At 42.1% G+C, this 27,004-nt stretch overlaps 1 protein-coding gene across 1 annotated transcript in view; it reads right to left on the reverse strand.

Moving 5' to 3' along the window:
* The window catches only part of VOPP1 (VOPP1 WW domain binding protein), an 86,276-nt gene that overhangs the window by 23,380 nt on the left and 35,892 nt on the right, over positions 1–27,004 (reverse strand). Inside the window, exon 2 of the mRNA XM_077810975.1 lies at positions 6,257–6,315. Within this exon, the coding sequence (XP_077667101.1) occupies positions 6,257–6,315 (59 nt within the window). The remainder of the gene's footprint in view (positions 1–6,256; positions 6,316–27,004) is intronic.

Here is a 27,004-nt window from a genome sequence, read left to right on the forward strand (position 1 = left end):
TCTCTCTGTCTATGCTGTAGGTATGTCTGGGTTAAGGCTGGGCTAAGGTTCCTTGTACAGTCTCCCCTCCCCCCCACCATCCCCACTTTTCTGTGCATTCCTATGGACACAGTCACAATCTAGCTCTTAAACAGAGTCAGGGACACTTATGCATATCTCCAAAGGGGCAGAATTGGAATCCAAAGGTCAATGCATTTTTGATTACCAGTGAGCCACATAAGACCCTTACTCAAGTGAGAGCAAAATAATAGATTGGCCTTCCTGGCATATGACTCAGGAAGATAAGTAGCAGCGAGGCTAATGGTTTGAATGGAGGGCTAAAATACTGAGTGTTTTTTTATTTTTTAGGTCAGCAGTAGGACAGCCATCCTCTTCATGGTGCACAAAGAAGCCCTGAAAATTGTTTTTTGTTTTTATTGGAGTTTTTAAAAGAAAAGAGTTGTTGCTTTCGGGTTTCTTTAACTGGGAATTTCTTTTCAGAGTGCGGGTAAGAAGTATTTTTATTTCTTGCTTATTACACAATAAAAATATATCTGCTTTTCCCTGATTTGGCTGAACAACTTGTTGGAGGTCTCAGAGATGTTTGGCTGTGATTCTTCTCATCTCTGAATTGAAATCTTTAACAACACTTTCGCTCCCACACCCTCAAAATGTTTCTCAGGCATCTGAGATCAGATTAAAAGCATTTAATCTGAATAAAAATCACTTCCTCTCTCAATTAATCAGGTTTTCATCCTTCCATGTCATCATTCTGCCCGGTCTCCAGCCACCAACAGCTTTGAAACAATAGACAAAAGATGAATTTCTAATGTAAAAAACCAGCAGCAAATTCAACAATTTTAACAAAGGCCATATCTAGACATCATAAAGCAACAAAATAGGGAACAAACCCAATTTTTTTCTTTTGCAGGTCATTGTTAACTTGCTCCTTTGCGTCTCCCGTTATGGCAAATAATGTCTGCTTAACGACCAGCTGCTCTGTCTCAATCTATTGAAAGCTCCCCACAAGCCAAATCCTTGTTTTCCTTTTCAATAGCCATAATCAAAACATAATCCAGATTCCCCTACAGCGGTTGAAGCTTGCTGTATTGTTAGCTACACTTTACCATTAACTGTTCTGCAAGCTGTAACAATATGAAGGCCTTTCTCACTAAGGAAGGAAACCTCTTTATGATCCCAGCTGGCAATGGCAAAGGACACCTGTATGGACAGGGCAATCTGAGCATCTTCCTTTCTGTAGTGTAATCTACAAATCTTCCTGCACACAATGGATATATACTACAAGTCTTTTATGTATCTTGCCAAACAACTACTGACTCTTGTGTGAGATCTCTTCCCATGCCATTTTTTCCAACGGCAATGTCCTTCAGATGTGCAGTACTCTTAGGGTGCAGCACATTTCACCTTTGGGCCACCAGTTCCAATCCCGCACCCCTCATTAGGGACTGAAAGTTGTTCCTGTCTCATAAGTGTTTGCTGGCTCATCTGAAATGAAATGATGACTTCATTCCAGTTCCTAAGGCTACATCTACACTACAGCACTTTGGTGGAGACGCTCTATGCTGACAGGAGAGAGCTTTCCCATCAGCTTAATAACTCCTGCCTCTGCGAGAGGTGGTAATTATGTCGGCGGGAAAAGCCAGTCCTATTAGATCATTTGGAATAAAATGCAATTAAATTCATTATGAACCTGAGCTTGCCTATCAAGTTCTCTTCTTAAGGACTGCTGCACTGGGGGCGAGGGAGTAAAATGGAGCCCAGCTGTAGCCAATCCCCATTCCCCAACAGTCCTGTGACCTAAAACTGTGTAGAGGAGACCCCCTTCAGGGGGCACTAGGACTTATATGGTGCCTCCACTCCTCTAGTCAAGTGGTCTTGGGGAAAAACTGCAGCAAGGAGTCAGCCACGGATCCCAGCCAGGAGGAACAGTTATAGAAGCAGCCAAAGCAGTGACCTTCAGATCCCAATGCTATCACATAATTTTCTGCAGTTTTGACTATATGCTCTCTGCCCTGTGCTGATTGGCTGTTTGCTCCAACTCTCCGTTTCTTCATCTCAGCTTCACTTCGTACCTGCTCTGTCCCCATCACCCACTTCCTTTCAACCTGCCCCGTCCCCATCACCCACTTCCCTTCAACCTTTCCTCTCCTTCCACCTGTCCCTCTCCGTTTAGTTAGGTAATCCCCCCACCCCCACAACCTCCCGCTTGAATCATGCCCCCCACCCTCCTGCCCCCAAAAAAAAGAACTAAGATGATGCTTGCTGCCATCATATTATTTGTTCTGCTGCGGTGTTTTATCCCTTGGCCTTACGCTGTCTCTATCTTGTCTAGTCAGATTAGAAATTCTTCAGAGCAGGGACTGTCTGCTACTCTGTGTTTGTACAGTGCTTTCCACAGTGAGGGTCCCACGCTTGGCTAGCCCTTGGGCACTACCACGATCAACATGATCCATCATCATCTGGTTAAATGGCACGGTGCCCACCAGTCTCCCACCACAGGGACATGTGAAGAATCCCAACAATTGAGTAGGTCTATTAACAATTAAAAAAAACCCAACCACCACCACCTACAAATGGAACAGTCTCTCTTACAATTCTCAGCATAATGTATGAGCTGTCTCCATTTCAGCGTTGGGGGTGGTGAGTTGCTTACAAGTCCAATTAATGTCACTGATGGATTAGAAAATAAATGCATTTTCTCCCCACAGAATAATCAATTTTAGCACACAAAGGTGGTGGTATGCTGGTTGCCTCAAGAAAAATCATTAGGAAGCATCCTTGTACTTGGGAGATCTGTCAGTTTCGTTATTGCAAATAGTCAGTCTCTTGTTTGGTCTGTGTATGTAACCGAGGCTTTCACCAGTTCACATTGAATTTACCTGGAGTATAAGCAGACTGAGCCAACACCAAACATGAGAGCAAATAGAACCTCATGTTAACAAGGAAAATGGCAGTCTGCTATGATTGTGCGTGAGCAGAAACATACGTGGAACCCTGGTGTGATAGTGAATAATGTGCTCCTGAATGTTAAGGTACAGTGGAATTTTTATAACATCTCAGATTCTTTCCTGTATTGCTGCAAAAAAATTAAATGTAGGTGGAACTAAACTCCTGTTATTATGAGGATGGAAAGAAAATTAAATTATTTAAATTAACCCATCTATTCTGGCCAACAGCTTATGAGTAATTCTGAACATTTTGTCACCTAAAAAGACAGTCAGATCCCAACAAACATCATATACAAGTTAGTATTTTAGATCACGGATGATTAACATGCATGTAAAATACTGTGTGTCACTTCAGAGAGCTTTGCTTCTTGCCTACCTTCCTGGCTGCTCTTGTCTGTAGTGTTTTTCTTCTGTTTCGGGCAGATGAAATGGGGGTGGAGAATAGAAGGGAGGCTTGTTCTTATGCAACATAATGACTGTTTTTATCCCAAGTCCCTCATAATAAGCAAGGATGAGTTTGCTTAGGGAACGTTTCACCTATTGCTTCTACCTATCCATCTATCCCACATTCATTACGATAGTATGCAAGTGCCCAACAAAGTTATAAAATCCAAATGATAGAATCCAGCTGATCATCTCCTTCCTTCCCCCAAATCTTTAGGAATGTTCCCCGCACCCACCCATCCTTCCCACCCACTTGGTGCTAAGTCAAAGAACTGAGTTTTGCAAGTATAGGCTGCAATTCAAGAAAGCGCTTAAGCATGTGCCTACATCCCATTGACTTCAATGGTCCTGAACGATAAGCATTTGTTTAAGCTCCCTTTCTGTTCAGGGATGCCATAGTTTGCTGTAGCACTCTCATCTTCTTCTCCACTGCTGCGAGCAGCCTGTGTTCACCTACCTAAAGGCACAGACCGACAGAGGCAAAACAGGCAATCCAACCACTCATGGGGTGGAAGCAGGTGGAACTAAGTTGATTCCTGCAGTACAGTGATTCTCAGCCACTGGTATGTCTACCAGTATTGATTCTTTAGCCTGAAGCAATTGGCTCTCACCACTTGGGCCACATTCTAGAATGCAGTCCCTGATGCAGAAGAAATTATGCGTTTCTGCTGCCCTAACAGTCAAAACTGCAGCAAACCCATGAAAGTGACTTCTGTGAAAGGTCTCCTTTTGGGATCATGTATAACGGGGGAGGGAGGAGTTGATCCTTGGATCAAGTATGGAACCACCTGGTTGGTACACAGCTTGTACCTGTTGTACCTTCTCTGCTGTGCCTTCTGTCCCCACCTCCTCCGTCTCCAGCAAACACGCACACTCAGCAGTAGCCAGTCATGGCCTGACTGCATGGGTGTCCTTGTCCTGAACATATGTTGGACTGAGGATTCCTTCCCTAAGCCACATTGGGCATTGCTCAGTTATTCAGGCCTTCAATGAGAAGATTCTGTTCTGGGCTTCTGATATGCTTTTATTGCCCACTTCCCATTCAGCTGTGGAAGCTTTAACCTTCAAAATTTTAGACTTATGAAAAGGAAGGTTCTGAAGATGCAGCGTGATTCTATGAGTAGGACCCTAGATTCTGTTCCCAGCTCTGCCACTGAGCTGCTGTATGACTTTGGACAAGTCACTTCACTTCTTTCAGTTTCCCCATATGTAAAATGTGGATAATGATAGAGTAAAGTGCTTCGAGATCTCTGGATGAAAAGCACTAGCTAAGAGCTAGGTGTCATCACCATCATCATCCAGGGTTGGGACCGTCTCTTACTATGTTTCTCTGCAGTGCCTAGTACAATGGGCCCTGGTCTCAGCTGGATCTGTACTCAATACTGTAACACAAATAATAACAATAATAATCTAGGTACTTACATCTTTGCTCCCCATGTTACTATCTACACCATATCCAGGATGCAAGTACCCATTCATCTCTCTGATAATTTCACCTGGTACATGAATAGCAAAAACCCTATACAAAGTGTGACAAAGTTCCTCCTCTACCTTGGTGGGTCTTGCGCTTATTGGCGGATTTGCTCGCCTCGGAACTTCACGGCAGCCCTCAGTTTAGCCGTTTTCGTGAACCCACAGTCCAAGTCAACTCCTCCTGTGTCTGACCAGGAGTTGGGAGGATTTGGGGGGAACCCGGGCCCGCCCTCTACTCCGGGTTCCAGCCCAAGGCCCTGTGGAATGGAGCTGTCTAGAGTGCCTCCTGGAACAGCTGTGCGACAGCTACAACTTCCTGGGCTACTTCCCCATGGCCTCCTCCCAACACCTTCTTTATTCTCACCATAGGACCTTCCTCCTGGTGTCTGATAATGCTCGTACTCCTCAGTCCTCCAACAGTACGCGTTCTCACTCTCAGCTCCTAGTGCCTCTTGTTCCCAGCTCCTCACACACGCACCACAAACTGAAGTGAGCTCCTTTTTAAACCCAGGTGCCCTGATTAGCCTACCTTAATTGATTCTAGCAGCTTCTTTATTGGCTGCAGGTGTTCTAATCAGCCTGTCTGTCTTGTTTCCAGAAGGTTCCTGATTGTTCTGGAACCTTCCCTGTTACCTTACCAAGGGAAAAGGGACCTACTTAACCTGGGGCTAATATATCTGCCTTCTATTACTCTCCTGTAGCCATCTGGCCTGACCCTGTCACAAAAGACATGAAACATTCAATCCTAAAAACAAATCTCTCCTGAAACAAACTGGCTGGTAATGCAGGTGGCCAGCTTCACAGGCACTTTCCAATCTAGAAAACAGTGAACTTCTCAGGACTAGTTTACGACTGAACTTGATGTAAACTTGGATGCCATCCACCGATAACGCAGCTACACTCTGGGTAACAAATAACCTCAGTTCCCTTGACTAAACAAACAGTAATACCACAGAGACAAATTTATTTTCAAAGCCTGCTTGGTATCCTGCCCAGTTACTTGCTCCTTGTTCAAAACAAAAAAGATATGATCATTGCCTCATAAAGCACTGTCCACCTTTCCTTGTAACATTCTGATGACAGACTTGTTTATAAACTCCTTTATTCTTCTCTCAGCTTAAAGGTGGTCTGAAAAGTAAGGAAAATGTACTTGTGCTTTATTATTTTATTTTTTTGCTTCTGTCTGCTATAAAAAAAGATGTGGAAGTTTAGATTTGTTTTGTTTTAATCATTTCCCCCTGCCCCCACTTTCTTTTTTACTTGAGAACCTTCTTCTCCGCTCTGGAAGACTCTAGGATTACTGGAGAACTAGTGAAACGATGCTATCACAAGATCAAGAGAGTGAAATCTGAGCAACTGAACACATATAGAAGAAAATGATGACTACTTACATATAATATGTAGGATACAACCCTTCAAAGTACCAGCAATGCTTTTTGGCCTCTGTACACTGGAAAGAAAGAAAAACCATCATCATCTTGGTGTTATAGTTTATGTAGGGCAATCATAATTTATTATAAATACAGGCATCAAATAAATATGATGTAGTCAGACAAGAAAAAGGTCTCTGATCCCAAAGATTTCACAATCTTAATAAATACTACTATTGTGAACTCAGACATCTTGAACTGTAATATACACCTTTAGGCCCTGAACTCTGAATGGAGATGTCCATGGAGGTCAGTGGAGCTCCAGACAGAGACGGGGATCTGTCTGTCTGATCTTATCTCCATGCAGGGTTTTAGGGCTTTACAAAAACCCCAAAGATAAAGGGAAGTTAAGAGCCAGTCAGCATCACAGGTCACTTATGAAACAATTCTAAAGCATCCTCAATTGAAATTGACTACCTCATTCATATGACCATACATTTAATTAGACATTAGTTTATAGAAGTGAAGTGATAATCTTTACGTAATCTCTATGCAGATGGAATACAGCTAGGAAAGGAGTAAAGTCAACAAACAGGGTTGGGATATTTTCTTATTTCTCAACAACAAAAATAAAATCTGAAAATGTTTCAAGGTGCATAGTAAAGTATCTAGGAAAGGAGACTGCTCTCTGCAATCTAGCAACATTATTCTCTTTCATGTGCACTTAGTATATCCCTCTTAGAGGAATTTTTGCCCAAGAAGACCATTTACTATAGATTAAACAATTAAGACTGGAAGAAAAGACCCTTGTCTCACATGATCACTGATAAGGTGGTAGGGCTCATGCCAGTCACCTATTAACAGAGACAAGCTTTGGGCCCTGTAAGGAGGACCACAGCTTTCAACTTAAGAACAAATTAAGCCTCTTTCCTTCTGAAACTGACCCCATTTTCCGCCTCAGAATGATGCGAAGACTGAAAACAACATGCAGCTGCACTCCATTCCTGCAGCAGGAGAACTAAAGATCCACCTGCCCACACACACATACACTTTGTGTAAAATGAGTCAGTTAAGTTTGGGGTGCATTCAAAAAATCCTCTAACTAACCCTTCCCAGGTCAGACTCCACTGACCCTCTTCTCATCCCTGAGAGAGGGGAAGGGCCATCCATTTCCTATGACTATCTTGACTCTCTCCCTTCCTAGTTTACCATCTTCTCCACCTCACCCTTCCTCCCTGATCCCAGCCATCCTGTAGTATCATCCACCTTGCTCATTGTGGAAACCCCCCAGCCCTAGCAGAGCATTCGATAGCTCAGTGTTGCAATGATATTTATAACCCTTAAGTGTTATTATTTAAAAAATCATCTTCACTCACATTCAAAGCAAATAAAAATAATTTTAAATCATTCTCCTTTCTTCCTATCATTTCAATAATGACATAACCGTATCAATTATCCAGCGATTACAATACATTATTTAAATAAAATAAACCTCATAATTAATTGTCCAAATCAAATAGCCAAAATAAATTATTTTGTATTTGAATTTTTCTTCCTGCCTGTTGCCCAGGGGCTTCCCCCACTGCCAGCAGCGTGGGGGAAGTGCTGCAGCTGGTACCAGGCATAGGAGCAGCTCTGGGACAACAGGAGGCAGCAGGCCCGAACGCAGGCCCGAACACAGGCCCAGCAGCAACGTTTTCCCCAATTCCCCCTACCTCTGCCTCCTACTACCCCAACCTACCCTGTGCTAAGGCCAATGCATAGAGGCAGGCAGGGCTCAGCGGCCGAGCAGGTGTGGTGTCCTTAGCCCCAAGGCTCCCACACAGCTCTGCCCTCCTGCCCAGCCTTGAAAAAAATTGCAAAAAGAAGCTTCTTATATCATCGCCCGAGCTCTCCCTGCAGGCTCCAAAACCCTGTGACTCGTGATCAGTTTGTGAGCACGAGCTACATTGCAGCCCCGTCATGCCTTCCTGCAGCCCAGCCTAACCCTCACACACCTGGCTCAGTAGCAGGGAAGGCAGCAGGTCTTCAATTTCAGTTTCTCCTTTTCTGGCCACTTGAGGATCAGTGGATCAGGGCCAGGGATGGGAAGCTGGCAGGGGCAGCAATAAAAGGTGAGGGCGGCCTCAGTCTGGCCTCAGATGCCCATGCCTCTTCCCCCTGCAGCCACCTGCTCCAGGCTTCACAAGCACAAACCCGCAGTCTCATCCCTAATGCCCTGCTCCCATCAGCTCCCTCGCCCCCTGGAGCACACCAAGCCCCTGCCACTTAGAAGGCCCCTGCCACCCAGCACCCTTTACTCCCAGGAACTCTGTGAAACCATTATCATTTCCAGGAGCCCCAACACCCATGTGCCCTTCAGCGCTAAAAATCCCAACAGCCTTCCACCCAGCTACCTCCAGCTTTCTACCCCATACAATTATGGCCTCCGATACCCTTGAACACCCGCACACCTACCCAACTCCAACCACAGCTGTCAAATTCTGTTCAGCTCCATGCCCTGCCCGATCCTCACCACTGCTCAGGACAGGGCCTGTTGACTGTAAGCTTATGTTTATGGTTATATGCAACTATGCAAATTATTTCGTTAAACAAATAAAATTGTCATAGAATCATAGAACATCAGGATTAGAAGGGACCTCAGGAGGTCATCTAGTCCAACTCCCTGCTCAAAGCAGGGCCAATCCCCAACTAAATCATCCCAGCCAGGGCTTTGTCAAGCCTGACCTTAAAAACCTCTAAGGAAGGAGATTCCACAACCTCCTCCCGAGGTAACCCATTCCAGTGCTTCACCACCCTCCTAGTCAAAACGTTTTTCCTAATGTCCAACCTAAACCTCCCCCACTGAAACTTGAGACTATTACTCCTTGTTCTGTCATCAGCTACCACTGAGAACAGTCTAGATGCATCCTCTTTGGAACCCCCTTTCGGTGGTTGAAAGCAGCTATCAAATCCCCCCTCATTCTTCTCTTCTGCAGACTAAACAATCCCAGTTTCCTCAGCCTCTCCTTTTAAGTCATGTGCTCCAGACTCTAATCATGTCACACGGATGGCACAAAACTTGCCAGCTAGGTAGCCATGTGGTTCAAGGGAGCTGGAGAAGTAGGTTATTCCCTGCTGGACATGAAGCTTCTCTGAAATGTAAAGGGCGGGGGGCGGGGACAACTTGACAACTACTCCCTTTTAACCATTCAATGTCTCCCTGCTGCATGTCATGACTACCGCTCGGCTGCACTGCAACAGGGGAAAAGGGGAAGAACAATGGTGTATGGAATGCCCACACAAGCTCTTTTGGGCAGGAACTGTCTCTTTGTCCTGGGTCTGTACAGCACCTAGCACAATGGAATCCTGGTCCCTGATTAGGGCTCTTAGGCACTATGGTATTACAAACAACAAATAAACCAGTAATAAAACAGCCCTCAGCAACTGGTAGATAACAGCACCCCTCTCCTCAGGATGAATTCAGTCAAGGAAAGTCATTGTAATTGTATTATTATTATTAATTATTATTATTATTAAATATGGATATTACCACAGTACCAAGAGATACCAAAAACAAGACTGGTGCTCCATTGCACTAGGCACTGACAAAGTCTTTGTCCCAAAGAACTTGTGTTTCGTTTAGGTCTTGAAAAAGCTACTCGCCCACTCGCCAATGGCGAGACAGACAATGAGACCTGTGATTTAAAACCAATCTTGCTTACGACCCTGCTGGTGTTTTAACTTTTATGATACAAGATTTCTCTCCATTTTGGCTGTAAAATAGTTTATTCTATGTCCTTTATCAATTTGGCCACACTATTATGAAATGTAAATAAATATAGAAGTGTGTTCATTTTTTTAATGAATGATGCAGGCTTAATTGGTGAGCATAGGTCAATTCCAAAGAATTAATGGCCTGTATATTAGCCAGATTGCATGAACCATTTCTCAACACTGTGGTATTTAGAGAAACTGAAAAATCATAGATGAGGAGACGACATATATCTGCTTCTCTGACACATTGCTACTGACTGGTTTCTTTAACAGGGGGTAATGACATGAACTGCAAGCTCTGCTTTCCTAAAATCACTGAACTCATTTAGGTTTCCTCTAAGAAAGGAAACGTGCTTTCTATCACAGACCGAAGCAGTTTTCTTCATATGACTCCGAGATTAAGAACAACAGGGAGAAAAGAAGTTGCTAAAATACTAACTCTTTTTAATGCCACCCGAGAGCAGGCAGTCTGCTTGTTAAATGTCGGAAGCTATTCTGTGGATCATTACTTACAATGTGCAAGATTTACAGAAATACTACAGCAGGATCCTCCTCCACCCCACACATCATTATCTTCAGATTCACCAGTGAATTCAAAGATACCAGGTCAGTCTGAACAATGCTCCATTGGGCACAAAGGATAATGCAACACGTTCACTCATAGTGCGTTTACTGGGACTGGAGGGAAAAAGAAGAGGACTACTAAGAAGTTCTCCAGAGGTATTAAAACACTTTCAAATAAAGATGCAAGTAATTTTTTTTTTTTGAGGGAACCGGTGAACAAAGAAATCTTTTGTGGGTGGAAGCAAGAGATTGGTTTTTTATTTGAAGGTACATTTAGTTTGTGAAATCTGTTCCAGTCCAGATCCTCATCCTCGACTGATTGCTAAATGAGTGGACCTACACTGATTGTCATCAGCAGAGGATCTGGCTCCTTCTTTTTAGCCAGACAAAGTGCAGGGAGCAGCAGTATAATTCTTCTCTACACACACGATCATGAGGACTTAGCAGGGTGAATACTGAGCACAAGTGGGAATTTAGCCACGTGACCTGCCACATTAACAATTCCAGAAACGGTTCCTAGCATTTTGTAGCGACTGCATCAGTCAGTGCCCACCACCTCCCATTCAGCTGGGAACACGCGAAACTGCAATAGAATCTGGGCTGTTCCAAAGCCCATTCTCATGGCCACCGCAGGCTCTGCTGAAGATTAAAGCTTCCACAGCTGAATGGGAAGTGGGCAATAAAAGCACATTAGAAGCCCAGAACAGAATCTTCTCATTGAAGGCCTGAATAATTGAGCAATGCCCAGCGTGGCTTAGGGAAGGAATCCTCAGTCCAGCATATGTTCAGGACAAGGACACCCATGCAGTCAGGCCATGACTGGCTACTGCTGAGTGTGCATGTTTGCTGGAGGTGGAGGAGGTGGGGACAGAAGGCACAGCAGAGAAGGCGTGCTGCTTTTCCACATGCTGTGTACCAACCAAGTGGTTCCATACTTGATCCAAGGATCAACTCCTCCTGCCCCCGTTATACATGTCCCATAAGGAGACCTTTCACAGAAGTCACTTTCATGGGTTTGCTGCACTTTTGTCTGTTAGGGCAGCAGAAATTTCTTCCACATCTGTTACCTGCACTCTAGAATGTGGCCCAAGTGGTGACAGCCAGTCGCTACAGGCTAAAGAACCAATACTGCAGACATGCCAGTGGTTGGGAATCACTGTACTCCAGGAATCTGAGCTTTAAATCAAATCAGTGACCAGAACGCCCTTAACTCAGAACCCTAAACAAGAGCTGAAAGCATTCCGAAGCACAAGCTGTTTCTTAAAAATGGATTGTTGGAATCAGTGGGAATTCTGCATGCAGACAGCTGGAAGGATCAGGTATGTAGACTAGAAAATATTGCTCTTCCACAGGCCAGGAGAGAAGCTGAATCTCACCGGCCAGATTAATGGATTTCCCGATATCAGGGCTGCACTGTTCAGTGTCAGTATGGGGGGAAACCACCTGCTAGGAAGTGTGGTTTCATTTAGCTTTGTTTGAATTGGTGAAATTCATCCTTATTTCCTAGCTAGTGACTCTAACAAATGAGGGCAAAGGTGACCAAACTTCAAGCTTCCCAGCGACTGAGCTCATCAAACAAGTGATTGGTGACTGCAGCAGGTGTTTTGGTCATGTACCACAATGGTACGGGTACACTAAAACACCTCTGGGTTTTTTTATACTCACTTTTTAACAAGTGGATGAAGATACTAAAAAACCTTGAATACCAGCTCTATTCCAGGTCAGACACTCTGATCTTCTGATTAGTCTCTTCCTCTCATTCTAGTAGGAATAATAGCTCTCTGAAGAGACACTGTCCCTTAGATACAGCTGAATCCGCCAAGCCCCAACATTAGCCAATCACATGACTCAGGTCTTTTTACACTTTATATTACAGACCTGTCTGTTTCTTGCCATTCTCTTTGGATCTTCTCTCAGACAGATGGGGATATTATTCACACAAGATTCACAACCGAAGCAGATTCCCTACCTTAACATCATTAATCCATGTTTGGCAACAATACAATTTTACCACAAGCAGCTAGTACTTAGTAATTCCTTTGGTGCTCACAGTAGTGACATTAATCATCATATTTGTATTTGGAATTAATGTGAATTAGCATTAGATAGCATGGGAAAGCATTACATTACATTTAAATCTATTAGCTTTTCCTATATAAAGGATACAACAGTCTTTAAATGCAATTTCATTTAAAGAGGATGCATCACTGATTTCTTTGCCATTATGCACTAATTGTGAATACATTTCAATCCTAGAGCAATATAATTTTAATTGAATATAATCTTCTCTTCATTGTTTCAGAAAAAGATATTCACATTTTCCAAAATGTATGACTAAGCAAGAGTACAATTGTCTCACACAGGGATCACCAAACCTAACGAACAGACGCTGATAGTAGGAGTACTGAAGAGGCTCAGATTGCTTTTTTACTGCTGCTTTGGTTTACATCAAACATGTCTGCCACAGGGAAGACTATCCACTATTAGCCCGCAAGCGGACAGAAGACTTGAGAGAGATCAGTGACTGCCTCTGCTATTTCTCAGAGGGATGAGCAGCACCCCATCGTGCCAGGCTGTTGCCTTCATATCTGTCAAAAGTAGAACCTGACACATGCTGCAATGTGATCTTAGTCAATTTTCAGTTTCAACCTAATTAAATGCAGTGCCTTTCTTTCAACTGAAGCAAAGACCCTCCAGATAGAAGTGAATTGCGGTCTCAGAACCCTGGACAGTGGCACAAGGACACAAAAAGCCTTTTCAGCCAATAGGTTGGTATTATGAATGGGTTGACAGAGAAATGCATTAAGGAGTGTGTATGTTCAACAGTGAATGGGAAAGGCCATTTATTTGTTACCTATTCTTGAATTTTAAATCAATAGTCCTATAGTGACTGAATTTCTATGTTTATAGAAACCCAGCACCTCAGAGATAACAAACAGGTATTATCTGAATTTGGCCAAGCTTCAGAAAGTATGAACATTCTGTAAGTATCAACAGAACCATTGGTTAAAACATAAAGCAGAAAAATAAAACATGGATAATATTTGTGAGTTAGAATTTGACAAAGAAAACTGTCTCTCTCCATTCTAATGTTGGTGAAATTGGCTTAGTATTGCACATGTTTCATCCAGGCAGGAAAGTTATATTTACAAACAACTTTTTGAAAGGTCTCAAAGCATTTTATAAACCACATATTTATAGTAATTGCTTCATTCTGTTCTCAAAGGCAGCCAACTCTGGGAGCAACATGAAAGCGGTTTACCAGGGCATAGCAATACCACAAACCATTTTAGGACAGGAACAGAATAATAATGTTTGATCTGTTTGAAACCAGAATGATTATACTGTATCTCACTGAAGCTACAGGGGAAATTTTAGGTATGTGAATATAATCAGCCTACTTAGAATCTAGTCAGGACATGAGGACATTGAACCAACTAGTTGTGAAAGTGCCATAGGATCCTTAGTGAGTAGAAATGGCCCGGACCTTGGTTTTCATCTTATTCATCAAATATAATTTGCTATGGTCCACTGAACTTGGCAGCACTTTGCGTGGATATCAGTGCATCTCTTTTTTCTGACCTTGTTGATAGGACTGACCATACATACAAAGACCTTATAACCTTGCGAGCTGAAAAAGGCACTTGAAAAATCCATTTTATGAGGTAAATCCTGTCCGTGGTTTCTCAATGCACAAACCATATCAAATGGTGTTTATACACAGGCTTTCATGGCCAAAGTGTGGAAGATTAAACAAGATATTAATGGGTTTCAAGGACAACAAAATAATTGCACCATCCTCTTGCCTGATGTTTTACTTTGTTGTGTAGTAAAGCTGAACAAGATCCACACAGATGGTCTAATAATGACAACACAACACTGTGCACATTGGAGGATCCAATTTAGGTCCCAGTCTCGTTGGCTAGCAGGGGCCCAACTGCTGGAGAAGAAGGGAGCACATCATGTTACTCCAGAGTCTAGTTCTGGCTAAAATACACAGCAGCACAGATAGTCTCTCAACAGAGCCACAGCCAAATATCCTTGCCAGAGGGAAGGTAACCATTGTGTGTGGCCATTGGGTGTACTGAGGGAGAAGGAAATGAGAAACACTGGACAGACTGTGATGAACAAGTGGAAATTTCTCTGCTAGACCAATGCAAACAGGTAGTTGGTTTGCAGGTTCACCGTATACTGGGTTCATTCATTAGACAGAGCTTACTAACAGTCTCGTTAGGGGTTAAGCAAAACACATGTGTACACACACACAGAGTAAGTAGGTCAAGGTACGGGGGGACTCATCTTTCACAGTGCCTTTGGGAGTTCAGGTGAGTGTTGGACTCACCCTAGCAGCCATCTCTATGCTCTTTTTAACTGTCACCTGCTGCATCATCCCAACATGGCAGAGCTATAAGAAAAGCACAGGGCTTCCTTTTATAGGAGCAACATGCTACACACTGACAGCACCAGAGATCCTAGTTGCCTCCACTGAAAACAAAGGTGCAGAGACCTAAAAGCGGAATGCTGATGTGTAAACAGGTGCTTTACCCAATAATATTGAGTGTAACCTCCATGATTATTCCACTTCCTTTCACATGTGCATGGAAGAATTATGGCAGGGTAATTCAGTAATTCAAGTAATTCAGGGCCCACCTTATAAAACAAACCATAAAAAGGGAGGATAAAGCTGGGAGAATCGTTCAACAGCAATGTAAGGGAAAAAGTAAAAACATACGAAAATTTAGGCTATTCACGAATCCCTACCACAGTCTCTTTAAAATGAATATTATCCCTTTCAGGAACAAGATTCCTTGCTTTGTATGATGCTGAACTCATTTTACCTCCCTGCAGGTAATGAAGTGAGGCAGCATTGTCTACATCACTGCCATCACCATTGTGATGAAAAGAAAAATAATAAACATGGTCCAGTGTGGCCAGTGTCACTTTCAAGTACAGAGAATACAAACCTCGCTCGCTGTCCTCCAGGAACTGCACTGAATGTATTTGCCTGAGACTTGTTCCACCTCCTGAATGACCCTGAGGTGTGAGGTACTCACATATTGAAGGTTGCATCATTCAGATCAGAGTTTAAATTCAAGTTCTTCCCATTCTTATCTGAACAACTCCAACATTCAGTTCCTTTGTTAAAAAGGTTTAAACTGGAATGTTTGGCTACATGTTTCCGAGGCAGATTTTGAGCCTACATTTTCCCACCTTGAGAATAAAAATGGACCCCCCCCTTTTTTTTTCCTTTTTACCACTAAGCATTTAAGTCTTCAGGAGCTACTTTCCATCTTCCATAATAATTAAACCAAAGCTCAGGAAAGGTCAAGTACAACTAGATGGATTCAATGCCTGATTTTCTATCTCACGCATTCACAGAGGAAGAGAACAAGCCAACGACAATGGCTAGTGTGCCAGACATCGGTTAGTTAAACTATGACAACCCACCAAAGGCTAAAGCAGGGATCGGCAACCTTTGGCACACATCCTGCCAGAGTAAGCCCCCTGGGGGGCTGGGCCGGTTTGTTTACTTGCCAAGTCCGCAGGTTTGGCTGATTGCGGCCCCCACTGGCCGCGGTTCACCGCTCCCCCCTTGGCCTGGGACAACGAACCGCAGCCACAGGGAGCCACGATCAGCCAAACTTGCGGACGCGGCAAGTAAACAAACCAGCCTGGCCTGCCAGGGGGCTTACCCTGACGGGCTGTGTGCCAAAGGTTCCTGATCCCTAGGCTAAAGGAAGGAGAATTTATTTGATGGTCCCATGAACTAAGAGGCTTTGTTCTGTTCACGTTATGTGCTCTTTCTCTCTCATTTGCCCAGGAGAGAGGACGCTGACATGATTGTGCGCTGCTATATAATCACAGCTCTTCTCTGTCCTCTTCCTACCAACATTATTTATCATTCCTGACACTTCATCCGATGATGTACTCTTTCCCCATGTCTTTCTTCATGAATAATCATCAAAAGTCAAAAGATTTCTTTTACCCCAGTGAAGCTTTTTTCCTATTGTTTCTGACATATTTATTCCAAAATTTCAGTTATAGGATCAAAACTCCATGGGCTTCATAATCTCACAGTACAAAATAAAGATTGTATCATCAATCACATACATCCAGTACAAAGATCAGAGCATGCAAACTATTTTAAGTAAATTAATTTTGATAGAAAAGACAGACAACCTAATATGGTTCATTAAGAGGTATGTGTGCCAGGCCCACTTCTGAACTTGCAAGGAGTTTATTTTTGAATCCCATTATGCATGGTTATGAGTGTCTGTTCACTGTAAATCAGATTGCGTGGGCCCCATGTGTATTAAGCAAGTGAACATATGAACACTGAAGAGAGGTCAAATAGATTTCATGGAAGCCATTTTGATGTGTGAAAGTCAGTTCATGGAGAGTTTAGATACTTCAGCACTATGAGCCTGATATTTATTCTACCCGCCTCTATAAGGTATCCAAGGGTAGAGCTTTTATAATGGTCAGATTTTACCAGCCTTACACTGAATAGTAAGCCCAGCTGCATTCTGACTATCATCTGTCCCCTGCAGGGAGAATGGCATTAACTGTCATTAGTATTGTGCCCTCCACGTTACCACAGTGTGCCTATTTAAAATTAAATTTGACAATCTAAGTAAGGCCTAAATTTATTATAACTTAGTTAAATCATTTACATTAAATGTAAAAAAAGAATATTAAGCTGTACATGCTTTCTGCCATGTTTAAAAGGAAGTCAAACCACTGAACTGGTGGAAGTCACTGGCTAAGCATCTGGAACCAGAGTTGGCTAAAGTGCTAAACCAGCTTTTGACAGCAGGTGCAGAGCAACTATTTCTACATTTCAGTTTATTCAATTAGTTCAGTTAAACGACTAATTCATTCAAAGTTAAGAAACCTACTGGGAATGGAAAAAGCAGGGAAGCTTGTCTTCCTCTTCCAGTCTATGAATAAAAATGAGGTGAGAGGATAAGACTGGTTAGTTCTAAAATCTTGAAGGGCATAGCGACCAGAAACAATCACTTAATTTCACTAAACTACAGATAATACTTCATTTGTTTAATAAAAACAGTTAGTTTTAAATGTAAAATATATTTTTGATCAACTTTTTCTTATTTATCCAGCACATTTATGCATAGGGTTTAAAGCCAGAAGGGACTACTGGATCATCTAGTCTGATTTAAGGTAGTTTTATTTAATAAAAAATGCTGGTTTTTTGTGCATTTTTAACTGAATTTGAATGTCCATCCAAACAGAACTTGATACAAATTGCCAGTAATAATTTAATCATCGAGTAAATAAGGAATACATCACTCACCATTTTTAACATAATAAAAATATAAAAATGAAGATTCTGAATAAATGTAAGTTAAGCTATATAATTGCTTAAATAAATACACATACATAGAGCATATTTTCTGGTTAGCAAAAAGAAGCACCAAATTTGGGGTAAAGACTAAATTTAGTTGCAAATCTACATGTTTAACGGTCACCAACCAATCAGAATCAAATTTTTTTTAGGAAACTAAAGAGTACAAATGCAAAACACTATTAAAATCAACAATTTAAATAAAAGTTTCCTGCCTGCTGATTTAATTCATCATTAACATCAGTGATTTAAATTGATTTGATTTAAATTAATTCACCCTGCTCAGTCTACTGTATTCATCAAGCAATTAAAAAGAAGCAAATAGTTTGATCTGATGTGATTTGTATTTGGTTAACATGTCAGTTCAAGTTCTCAGGTTAAGTGACTATGGCATTTGGGCATTTACCTGCCATGGGACCAGGTGTGCCAACATAAGGTTGAACAAAAATATTTGTTCAAAATGGGAACCTGATCCTACCCATATTTGGATAATCAGCAGCAGCACCATAGCAAAAATAGTGGAAGCACGACCTGAAGGCCCTGCCTAGGAGTGAGTTTTCCTTCTTTGGGTGTGTGTGTGGGGGGAGTATCCTTGGCATATTTCCAATGAAAGGAATACAGGCAATTCAATAACAAAAATCAGTTCTGACAGGTAACAATGCCTAGTAATGGTGAGACATTTTTCACAACAAGGAAATAGGGTCCTATGCAAGATCACAACTTTAACGGTCTTTCTTTCAACACTTTGAATGCAACGTCTTCAATGTCTCAAATATCTGGTGTTATACACACCAATTGTGATGTAATCCACAAATATAAATACCCACTAACGAGTGTTGCCAACTCTTGCCATAATTCACAAGTCTAGCAAATTGGTGTTTTTCTTAGAGCCTTCGCAACTAGAGTCAAATGATTACACAAGAATCTCAACATTCCTTTTCATGGGTTCTCAACACTTTTGGAAATCATCTCATAACATAATCTGAAGAGTAAACATCTACCACAGGTTCCAAACCAATGTAGAAATGCTGGAGTCATAGCCACTGCGAACAGATCCATCTGATTTAAAGTACCAGTCATGGTATGGCACTCATGCCATTGGTATGGCACTCATGCCTTTACCTGACCTGCTTTTTGCTCCTCTAAACTCAGTCCATTCATCTTGCAGGTACGAAACATGGCATTCTAAATGGAGATAACCATTTACACATCTCCCATGTTGTTCAGTTTATGTAATGCCACAAATCCAAATGCCAACTAATCAGTTCATTAGAAAATTAAGCCCCTTCCCTACTCCCTACCCTCACAATAAATGGATCTTATGGGCTACTGGAAGCAGTCCCGTTGAGGGTTAGGGCTCCACAGCCAACCTACGAATTACAAAGCGCATTTACCAAGGAATGCCACTGGAAGCTTAGGTCACAGATTTCCAAGCTGTGATCTGTAAACTGCAAGTTGTCTACAAAGCCCTTGTTTGAGGTCTGTGGAGATATGGTTGGTCACATGGTGTTAGATCTCCTTCTTGTTTCAATTTCTGAGAAACAGAATGCAATGGATTGGGAGATGAAGTGGTGAGGAAAAATGGATGGGATGGTGTGATTAACTTTTTTCAGAAAGAACAAAGATTTTTCAATGAACACAGCTAAGAGCTCTCCACTGGATTATCTTTCCAGGGCAAGCAATTGCTGTAGTTCCCAGAGGGATGTTAGACAACTGTGAAGGGAAGGGGAAGTGTGCATGAGACACTCTCTCCATTAAGATGTGGTCCACCCCTGAGAAAGATTGAGAGCTCTGCCTTGGGGTATTGCTATGGATGGATAAAAGCATGAAATAAAGCCAGCAATGTTTAATTTATAAACCTATAATTGCTAGACAATTATTTATTTGGAATGAAAGTATCAAGGATTTCATCAGTGCATTGTCCACATTAACAGATGGAAATAGCAGTGATAGCTTAGAAACAAACACAAACAGAAAAAATACCTGACATAGTTGCCCGGCTCTAATTAGGATGACAGCTGGGTAGAATTTATGGACCCTGGATACAATTCAACCCTGGGATAAGCAGGGGGCAACTCCATAGGAATAATTTAGGTCATCTGTGTTCCCAATGGACTGGAAACATGTCACCTCAGGATGTGATGCAGACATAAAATTTCTAGACACCATTAATGACTGCTTCTTGGAGCAGCTAGTCCTGAAATCCACGAGGAGAGAGGCAATTCCTGATTTAGTCTTAAGTGTGCACAAGATCTGGCCTAAGAGGTGAATATAGCTGAACTGCTTGGTAATAGCAACCATAATGTAATTAAATTTATCCTTGTAGGGGGGAAAATACCAGAGAAACCCACCACAGTAACATTTAACTTCAAAAAGGGGAACTACAGAAAAAGAGGCTAGTTAAAAGGAAATTAAAAGGAATAGTCTCAAGCGCGAAATGCCTGCAAGCGGCATGAAAACTTTTTGAATACATCATAACAGAGGCTCGAACTAAATGAACATCCCCCAAAAAATGACAGCATGGCTAAACAACAGAGTAAAACAGATGGTTAGAGACAAAAAGACAGCCTTTAAAAATGGGAAGTCAAATCCTATTGAAGAAAATAGAAAGGAGCATAAACTCTGGCAAGTCAAGTGTAAAAGCATAATCAGGCAGGCCAAAAAAGAGTTTGAAGAACAACTAGAAAAAGACACAAAAAATAACAGCAATTTTTTTAAAGTACATCAGAAGCAGGAAGCCTGCCAAATAATCAGTGGGGCCACTGGAGGATCAAGATGCTAAAGGAGCACTCAAGGAAGACAAGGCTGTTGCAGAGAAGTGAAATGAATTCTTTGCATCAGTCTTCACTGCAGGGAATGTGAGGGAGATTCCCACACTTGTGCCATTCTTTTAAGGTGACAAATCTGAGGAACTGTCCCAGATTGAAATGTCAATAGAGAAAGTTTTGGAATAAATTGAGCAATTAAACTGTAATAAGTCACCAGGACCAGATGGTATTCACCCAAGAGTTCTGAAGGAACTCAAATATGAAATTGCAGAACTACTAAATGTGGTAGGTAACATATTAGTTAAATCAGCATCTGTAGATGACTGGCAGATAGCTAATGTGACACCCATTTTTTAAAAATGGTCCAGAGGTGATCTGGCAATTACAGGCCAGTAAGTCTAACTTCAGTACCAGGCAAACTGGTTGCAACTGTAGTAAAGAACAGTATTATCACACACATATATGTTGGGGAAGAGTCCAATATGACTTTTGTAAAGGGAAATCATGTCTCACCAATCTATTAGAATTCTTTGAGGAGGGGTCAACAAACAGGTGGACAAGAGTGATATAGTGTACTTGGATTTTCAGAAAGCCTTTGACAAGGTCCCTCACCAAAACCTCTTGAGCAAAGCAAGTTGTCATGGGATAAGACCGATGTCCTCTCATGGATCAGTAACTGGTTAAAAGATAGAAAACAAAGGGTAGGAATAAATGGTCAGTTTCCACACTGGAGAGAGGTAAATAGCAGGGTCCCTGAATGATCTTTACTGGGACCAGTGCCGATCAACTAATTCATAAATGATCTGGGAAAAGGAGTAAACAGTGAGGTGGCAGAGTTTGCAGACTATACAAAATTCCTCAAAATGGTTAAGTCCAAAGCTGACTGAGAAGAGTTTCAAAAAGATCTCACAAAACTGGGTGACAAAATGGTAGATGAAATTCAGTGTTAATAGGTGCAAAGAAATGCACATTTGATAACATAATCCCAACTATACATACAAAATTATGAGGTCTCAATTAGTTCCAAGAGATCTTGGCATCATTGTGGATAGTTCTCTCAAAACATCTGCTCAATGTGTAGTGGCAATCAAAAAAGGTAACAGAATATTAGGAACCATGAGGAAAGGGATAGGTAAAAAGACAGAAAATACGATATTGCCACTATATAAATCCATGGTACACCCACATCTTGAATACTGAGAGCAGTTCTAGTTGCCCCATCTCAAAAAAAAGATGTATTAGAATTGGAAAAAAATACAGAGAAGGCTACAAAAATTATTGGAGGTATGGAACAGCTTCCATAAGAGAGATTAAAAAGACTGGGACTTTTCATCTTAGAAGAGACACAACTAAGTGGGGTTATAACAGAGGTCTATAAGATCATGAATGGTGTGGAGAAAGTGAACAAGGAAGTATTATTTACTCCTTCATGTAACACAAGGATTAGTGGTCACTAAAACAAATTAATAGGCAGCAGGATAAAAATAAACACAAAAGTACTTCTTCACACAACACACAGTCAACCGGTTGAACTCACTGCCACGGGATGTTGTAAAAACCAAAAATATAACTGGGTTCTAAAAAAGTTCATGGAGGATAGGTCCATCATCGGCTAATAGCCAAGATGGCCAGGGATGCTCCGGGTCTCACTAAACCTCTGACTGCCAAAAGCTGGGACTGGACAACACAAGATTTATTACTCGATAAATTGCCCTGTTCTGTGCATTCTCTCTGAAGCATCTGGCACTGGCCACTGTCGGAAGAGAGGGCTACATCTGTCAGGGTAATCCGCAGGGACGTGCTGGATGCCGCTTCCCGTAGCTCCCATTGGCTGGGAACAGCAAGCTGTGGCCACTAGGAGCTGCAGTCAGCCGTGCAAATGTAAACAAACGATCTGGCAGCCTGCCAGTGAATTACCCTGACGGGCCGCAGGTGCCCACCACTGGGCTAGATGGACCACTGGTCTGATCCAATTGTGAGGGATCCTGGGCCTTGAATCCGGGCCTATTGGTCCCTAGGCAGTGCTCAGGCCTCAACTGCCATCCAGCAGCTCACCTGAGTAACCAGGGAAGGGTCCAGCAAACGGTTAGCTCTCAGAGGGCCCTGCCCCCAAAACTCCCAATTGGTGGAAACACCCTGCTCCCCAACTGGCTGAGGAGTGCTATATAAACCAGGAACAACAGGAAGTTGTGTGAGCACCTAGAACAGTGGTTTTCAACCTTTTTCATTTGAAGACCTCAAACATTTCGAATAGAGGTGCGGACCCTCTGGAAATTTTAGACATAGTCTGTGGAACCCCAGGGGTCCGCAAATCACAGGTCGAAAAAATCACTGAACTAGAGGAATCTCTGGGTGGCTGCTACTACAGACCCCTCCTACTACTGCCTACTCCCAGTTCCTGCCTCCATCTGCTCCTGGTTCCTGTCCTCCTGTCCCAGATCCTGCTTTCCTGCCCTACTCCAGGGCCTTATTCCTCTGCCTGACCTCTGACGCTGCCTCCGGGTCTGACCTTCAGCTTGGTACCCAGCACTGTCTTTGTTTTTGACCTTTGGCTCCAACCACAAGGCATGACTCATGCTTGGAACACTAGGCCTTACCACCCATGGCCTGGTCATTGCACCACTATGGCCATTCTTATGTTCTTACAGTAGACATGAATTGTGCTTGCTGCCTCTCTCTTCAGGGCTCTGTTTGTTGACGCAGAGTACACTGCTCTCCAAAATATTAGTCTTCTGCATGGTTCGCTTCAGACTATAAGACTATATTATGGCAACACTGAACCAACAATATGATGCTTCAATCTCTGAAAGACAGCATCTTGCAGGTAGATAACATAGCAAATTGGAACTGCTGAATTTGTGGATGGTAATAACACTTATGGGAGAGAAGAATGAGGCAGGATGAAACGGCAAAGGGGAGAATGGCAGAAGAGGAAGATGACAAAGGATATTAAGGGACTAAGAAAAGTGGGGGGAAGATTTATAAATGGGTAGGGGACAGCAGAAGAAAAGAGATTAGAGATAATAGTTTCCAAGTCTTTGGGACAGGGATTGTGTCTTTGTGTGTTGTTGTACTGTGAATGGGGCCCCAATCCTGAGTGTAATATAAATAATAAATGATTTTAAAAAAGAACATATAAAACAGCAAGAAAAAAATTACCCAGTACATTTGGGGCAGATTCTGCTCTACCCCTGGTGTAAACCCATTAAAGTCAGTGGAGCTGCAGAGCTGTATAACTAGTGTAAATCAGATTAAAATCATGCTCCAAAATCTCCAGCAGCCCCAGAACTTTGGGGATTTATTTAAGAACGTAGAACACACAAACCAATGGTCTTTAAATGTTACCTCCAGGTCCCAATCAGTTTTCTTCCCTGACAGAATTAAGACCATTAGCAAGAGAGAAGAGGCTAATCCCACCCCTTTGACCATGGATGGCTCTGGAGTGGACTTCACAAATTCCAAGCTTCAGTTGAGGCTCCTTCTCTTCAGTTCTCAAGTTAATTGCTCACACAACCAGGAAATCATTGTTTTCAGACACAGGGCCAAATTTTCTGGTAGTGTAAGTTGGCTCAGCTGCACTGAAGTCAATGGAGCTATGCCATTTTATAGCATCAGAGAACTCACCCCTCAGTTCACTGACTCCCTAAGTCACTTAACTTGCTATTTTTTAAAAAAAAAAAGAAATATAAAATTACAGTGAACTCAATAGGGCTACACAAAGTAGTAAAATTAAGCATGTGCATAAATGCTGGCAGACTCAGCACTTAGATCTTGAAGTTTTAGGTTACTGAGTAAGAACAACTGATGCCTTGCTCTGTTCTCGTTCACCTTCCATAAAAGTAAAACAGATCTATACTAATGCATTCCAAGATTCATAAAATAATGTGTAATAATTCACACAAATTCCTTACAAAAGATCCACTCAAGATGTTGGGTGTTTTGGCTAAAGGCTGCAGGATTGGACCTGATCTCTCCCCTCTCCCCCCAAGCAACCAACCTAAAATAAATGAAATGAAAGTAATATTTCTCCCCAAATAAATTTCTTCCAATTAATTAAACGCAGTACACCTGCATGCAGTACACACGTATGGCCTTACGTTGTTCCCATTGAACTCAATGGCAAAATTCCAACTGACTTTAAGTAGATGTTTTCATGGCTGCCTGGGAAAGATAACCGCAATGCAACCTCATCAGTGAGGGTTCCTGCTTCTGTAACAGAACAGGTCAGCTTCTAGCCACCCATGTCTACATTTGCTGAGTTGTTTCATTAGGAAAGGACATCCTAGTCACTAACATCTATGCTGCAAAAACAAAAAAACACAGCAGTGAGCTCAGAATCTGGGTCAACTGACTTGGCTCATGGGGCTAAAAACAGAAGTGTAGATGTTTCCATTCGAGCTGGAGCTTAGGCTCCAAGACCCTCCCCTCTCACTGGCTTTCAGAATCAGGACTCCAGCCCAAGCAGGAACATTTATGCAAGTATTTTCAGCCTCAAGCCTGAGTCAGTTGACCCAGGCTCTGAGACTCACTGCCGTGGGGTGCTTTTTTTTTTTTTTTTTTGTAATGTAGACATACTCGGATAAAGCTCCAGTTTGGAAAAAAGTTTTGTTCTCCCTTTGCACCTTCCAACTGCTGCTTTTTGCTATCCCCCAGACCTAAGGATAACATCTTCATTCTTCATGAGGGGTGGTAATTCCTCCAGTAAGTGCTTCCACTGAACTCCAGGAAATCCTAACCATCCCCATGTTCCAGACCCTCAGCAACAACACCTCACATCACAACACTTCTATAGACAAGAAGCTCTGCCTCCAGAATACACAGGCCTATCATTAGGTGGGGTTACAGAAGTGAATATGGAAAAAATTAATCATTTCAGCTAATGCAATAACTTAATACATACACTTCGGGCTGACCTTTAACTTTAAAATGTTGGCTCTGACTTGTCATTCTCGGTGAATGACTATCCTGTTTTCAGATGCTTCTAAGAGAAAATCCCTGTGGTTGGACTCTAAAAGGGCATCTGATTTCTAATTTTCTTGTGCATTCTTTGCTGGATTTTAGGGCTTGATCCAAAGCCTGCTGAAGTCACTATCTTCCATTGGCTTCTATGAATTTTGGCCCAGGCCCATAGCTGGGAACGTTAAACCTAAATAAAACAGTCAAATTAAAATAAAATTTTTCTGCTGCCACTAATCTAGAGATCACTAGATCTGGTACTTTACGAAAGGCTGACACGGGTGTCACTAGGAATGTCTGTGGATTCTGCTAGTTATGTTACAGCTCAGATACCAAGGTAATGAGGTACCAAGCCTCAATGGGGTACTTATGTGGCAAACATTCTAGAAAGTCACTTTAACAACCAACTCAAGGGGCACATGTAATGCTAAACAAATTGCTACAGTGCTTTGTCTGCTATGCCTTTCATGGATTTTTGTTTGGGGCCGAAGATTTTTTTTTCCAGAGGAAAAGAATCTTCCCAGGGGACCTATTTTCTTTTCCTCCTGTAACCTTGGCGCGCACACACAAGAAAAATTATAGCTACAGTACAAATAAAAATAGCTAGAGAACCTACAGCTGTTGTTGATTTCCAAAAGTACTCAACCTTGCCCATTTAATGACAAAACAATATGATTTGATTTCAGTCCTGGCAAGATATCGTACTTCCAGGAGGAAGATATTTCAGCCAGAGTGAATGCCAAAGGCAAGCAATGAATCTGAGTTTCAAGGAGAAGGAGAAGAGGACAGATTGGCATGATCAAGACCACTGAATGTCCACTTAAACTTTTCTGCCTGCCTTTTCATTCCCATTTAAACAGTCAAACACCAGTTGATTGTATCAGGCTCGCAGACTTCTTAGCAAGTAAAGCAGAAAAATATGTTTAATGAGAGCTCACAAACTGGAAACACATTTTTACAGCTAAAGAACAGATTTTTCCTTCTATTTTAAGTGCTGAAATGTCTAACACAATTTTTCCCCCTAAATAAAGTTCAGTTTCAAATTTGTCATTGGTGTGTATTTTGTTCTCCTACCTGAATAAAGAACAAGGTAACTGTAAATTTCAGTAGTTATTTCTAATGAACAAAAAGCGTCCCAGTCAAACTTTGTAAATAATAGCCAAAGAGGCAAAATGCTTTAGGATTAGCTAAGAAGGATGTGACACTGAAAGTACTTACCTGTGCAGGCCCCAAGCAACATTTCACTGGACCCAGGACAAACCCATAACATGGGCCCCCATCCCAATTCACCCACCTACTTAAAGAAAGAAAATATTTTATTTCTGAAATGGCACAGATAAGCCTTATCACTTTATGTTT

This window comes from Eretmochelys imbricata, chromosome 2 (genome assembly GCF_965152235.1).
Source record: "Eretmochelys imbricata isolate rEreImb1 chromosome 2, rEreImb1.hap1, whole genome shotgun sequence".
NCBI classification, from domain to species: domain Eukaryota; kingdom Metazoa; phylum Chordata; order Testudines; family Cheloniidae; genus Eretmochelys; species Eretmochelys imbricata.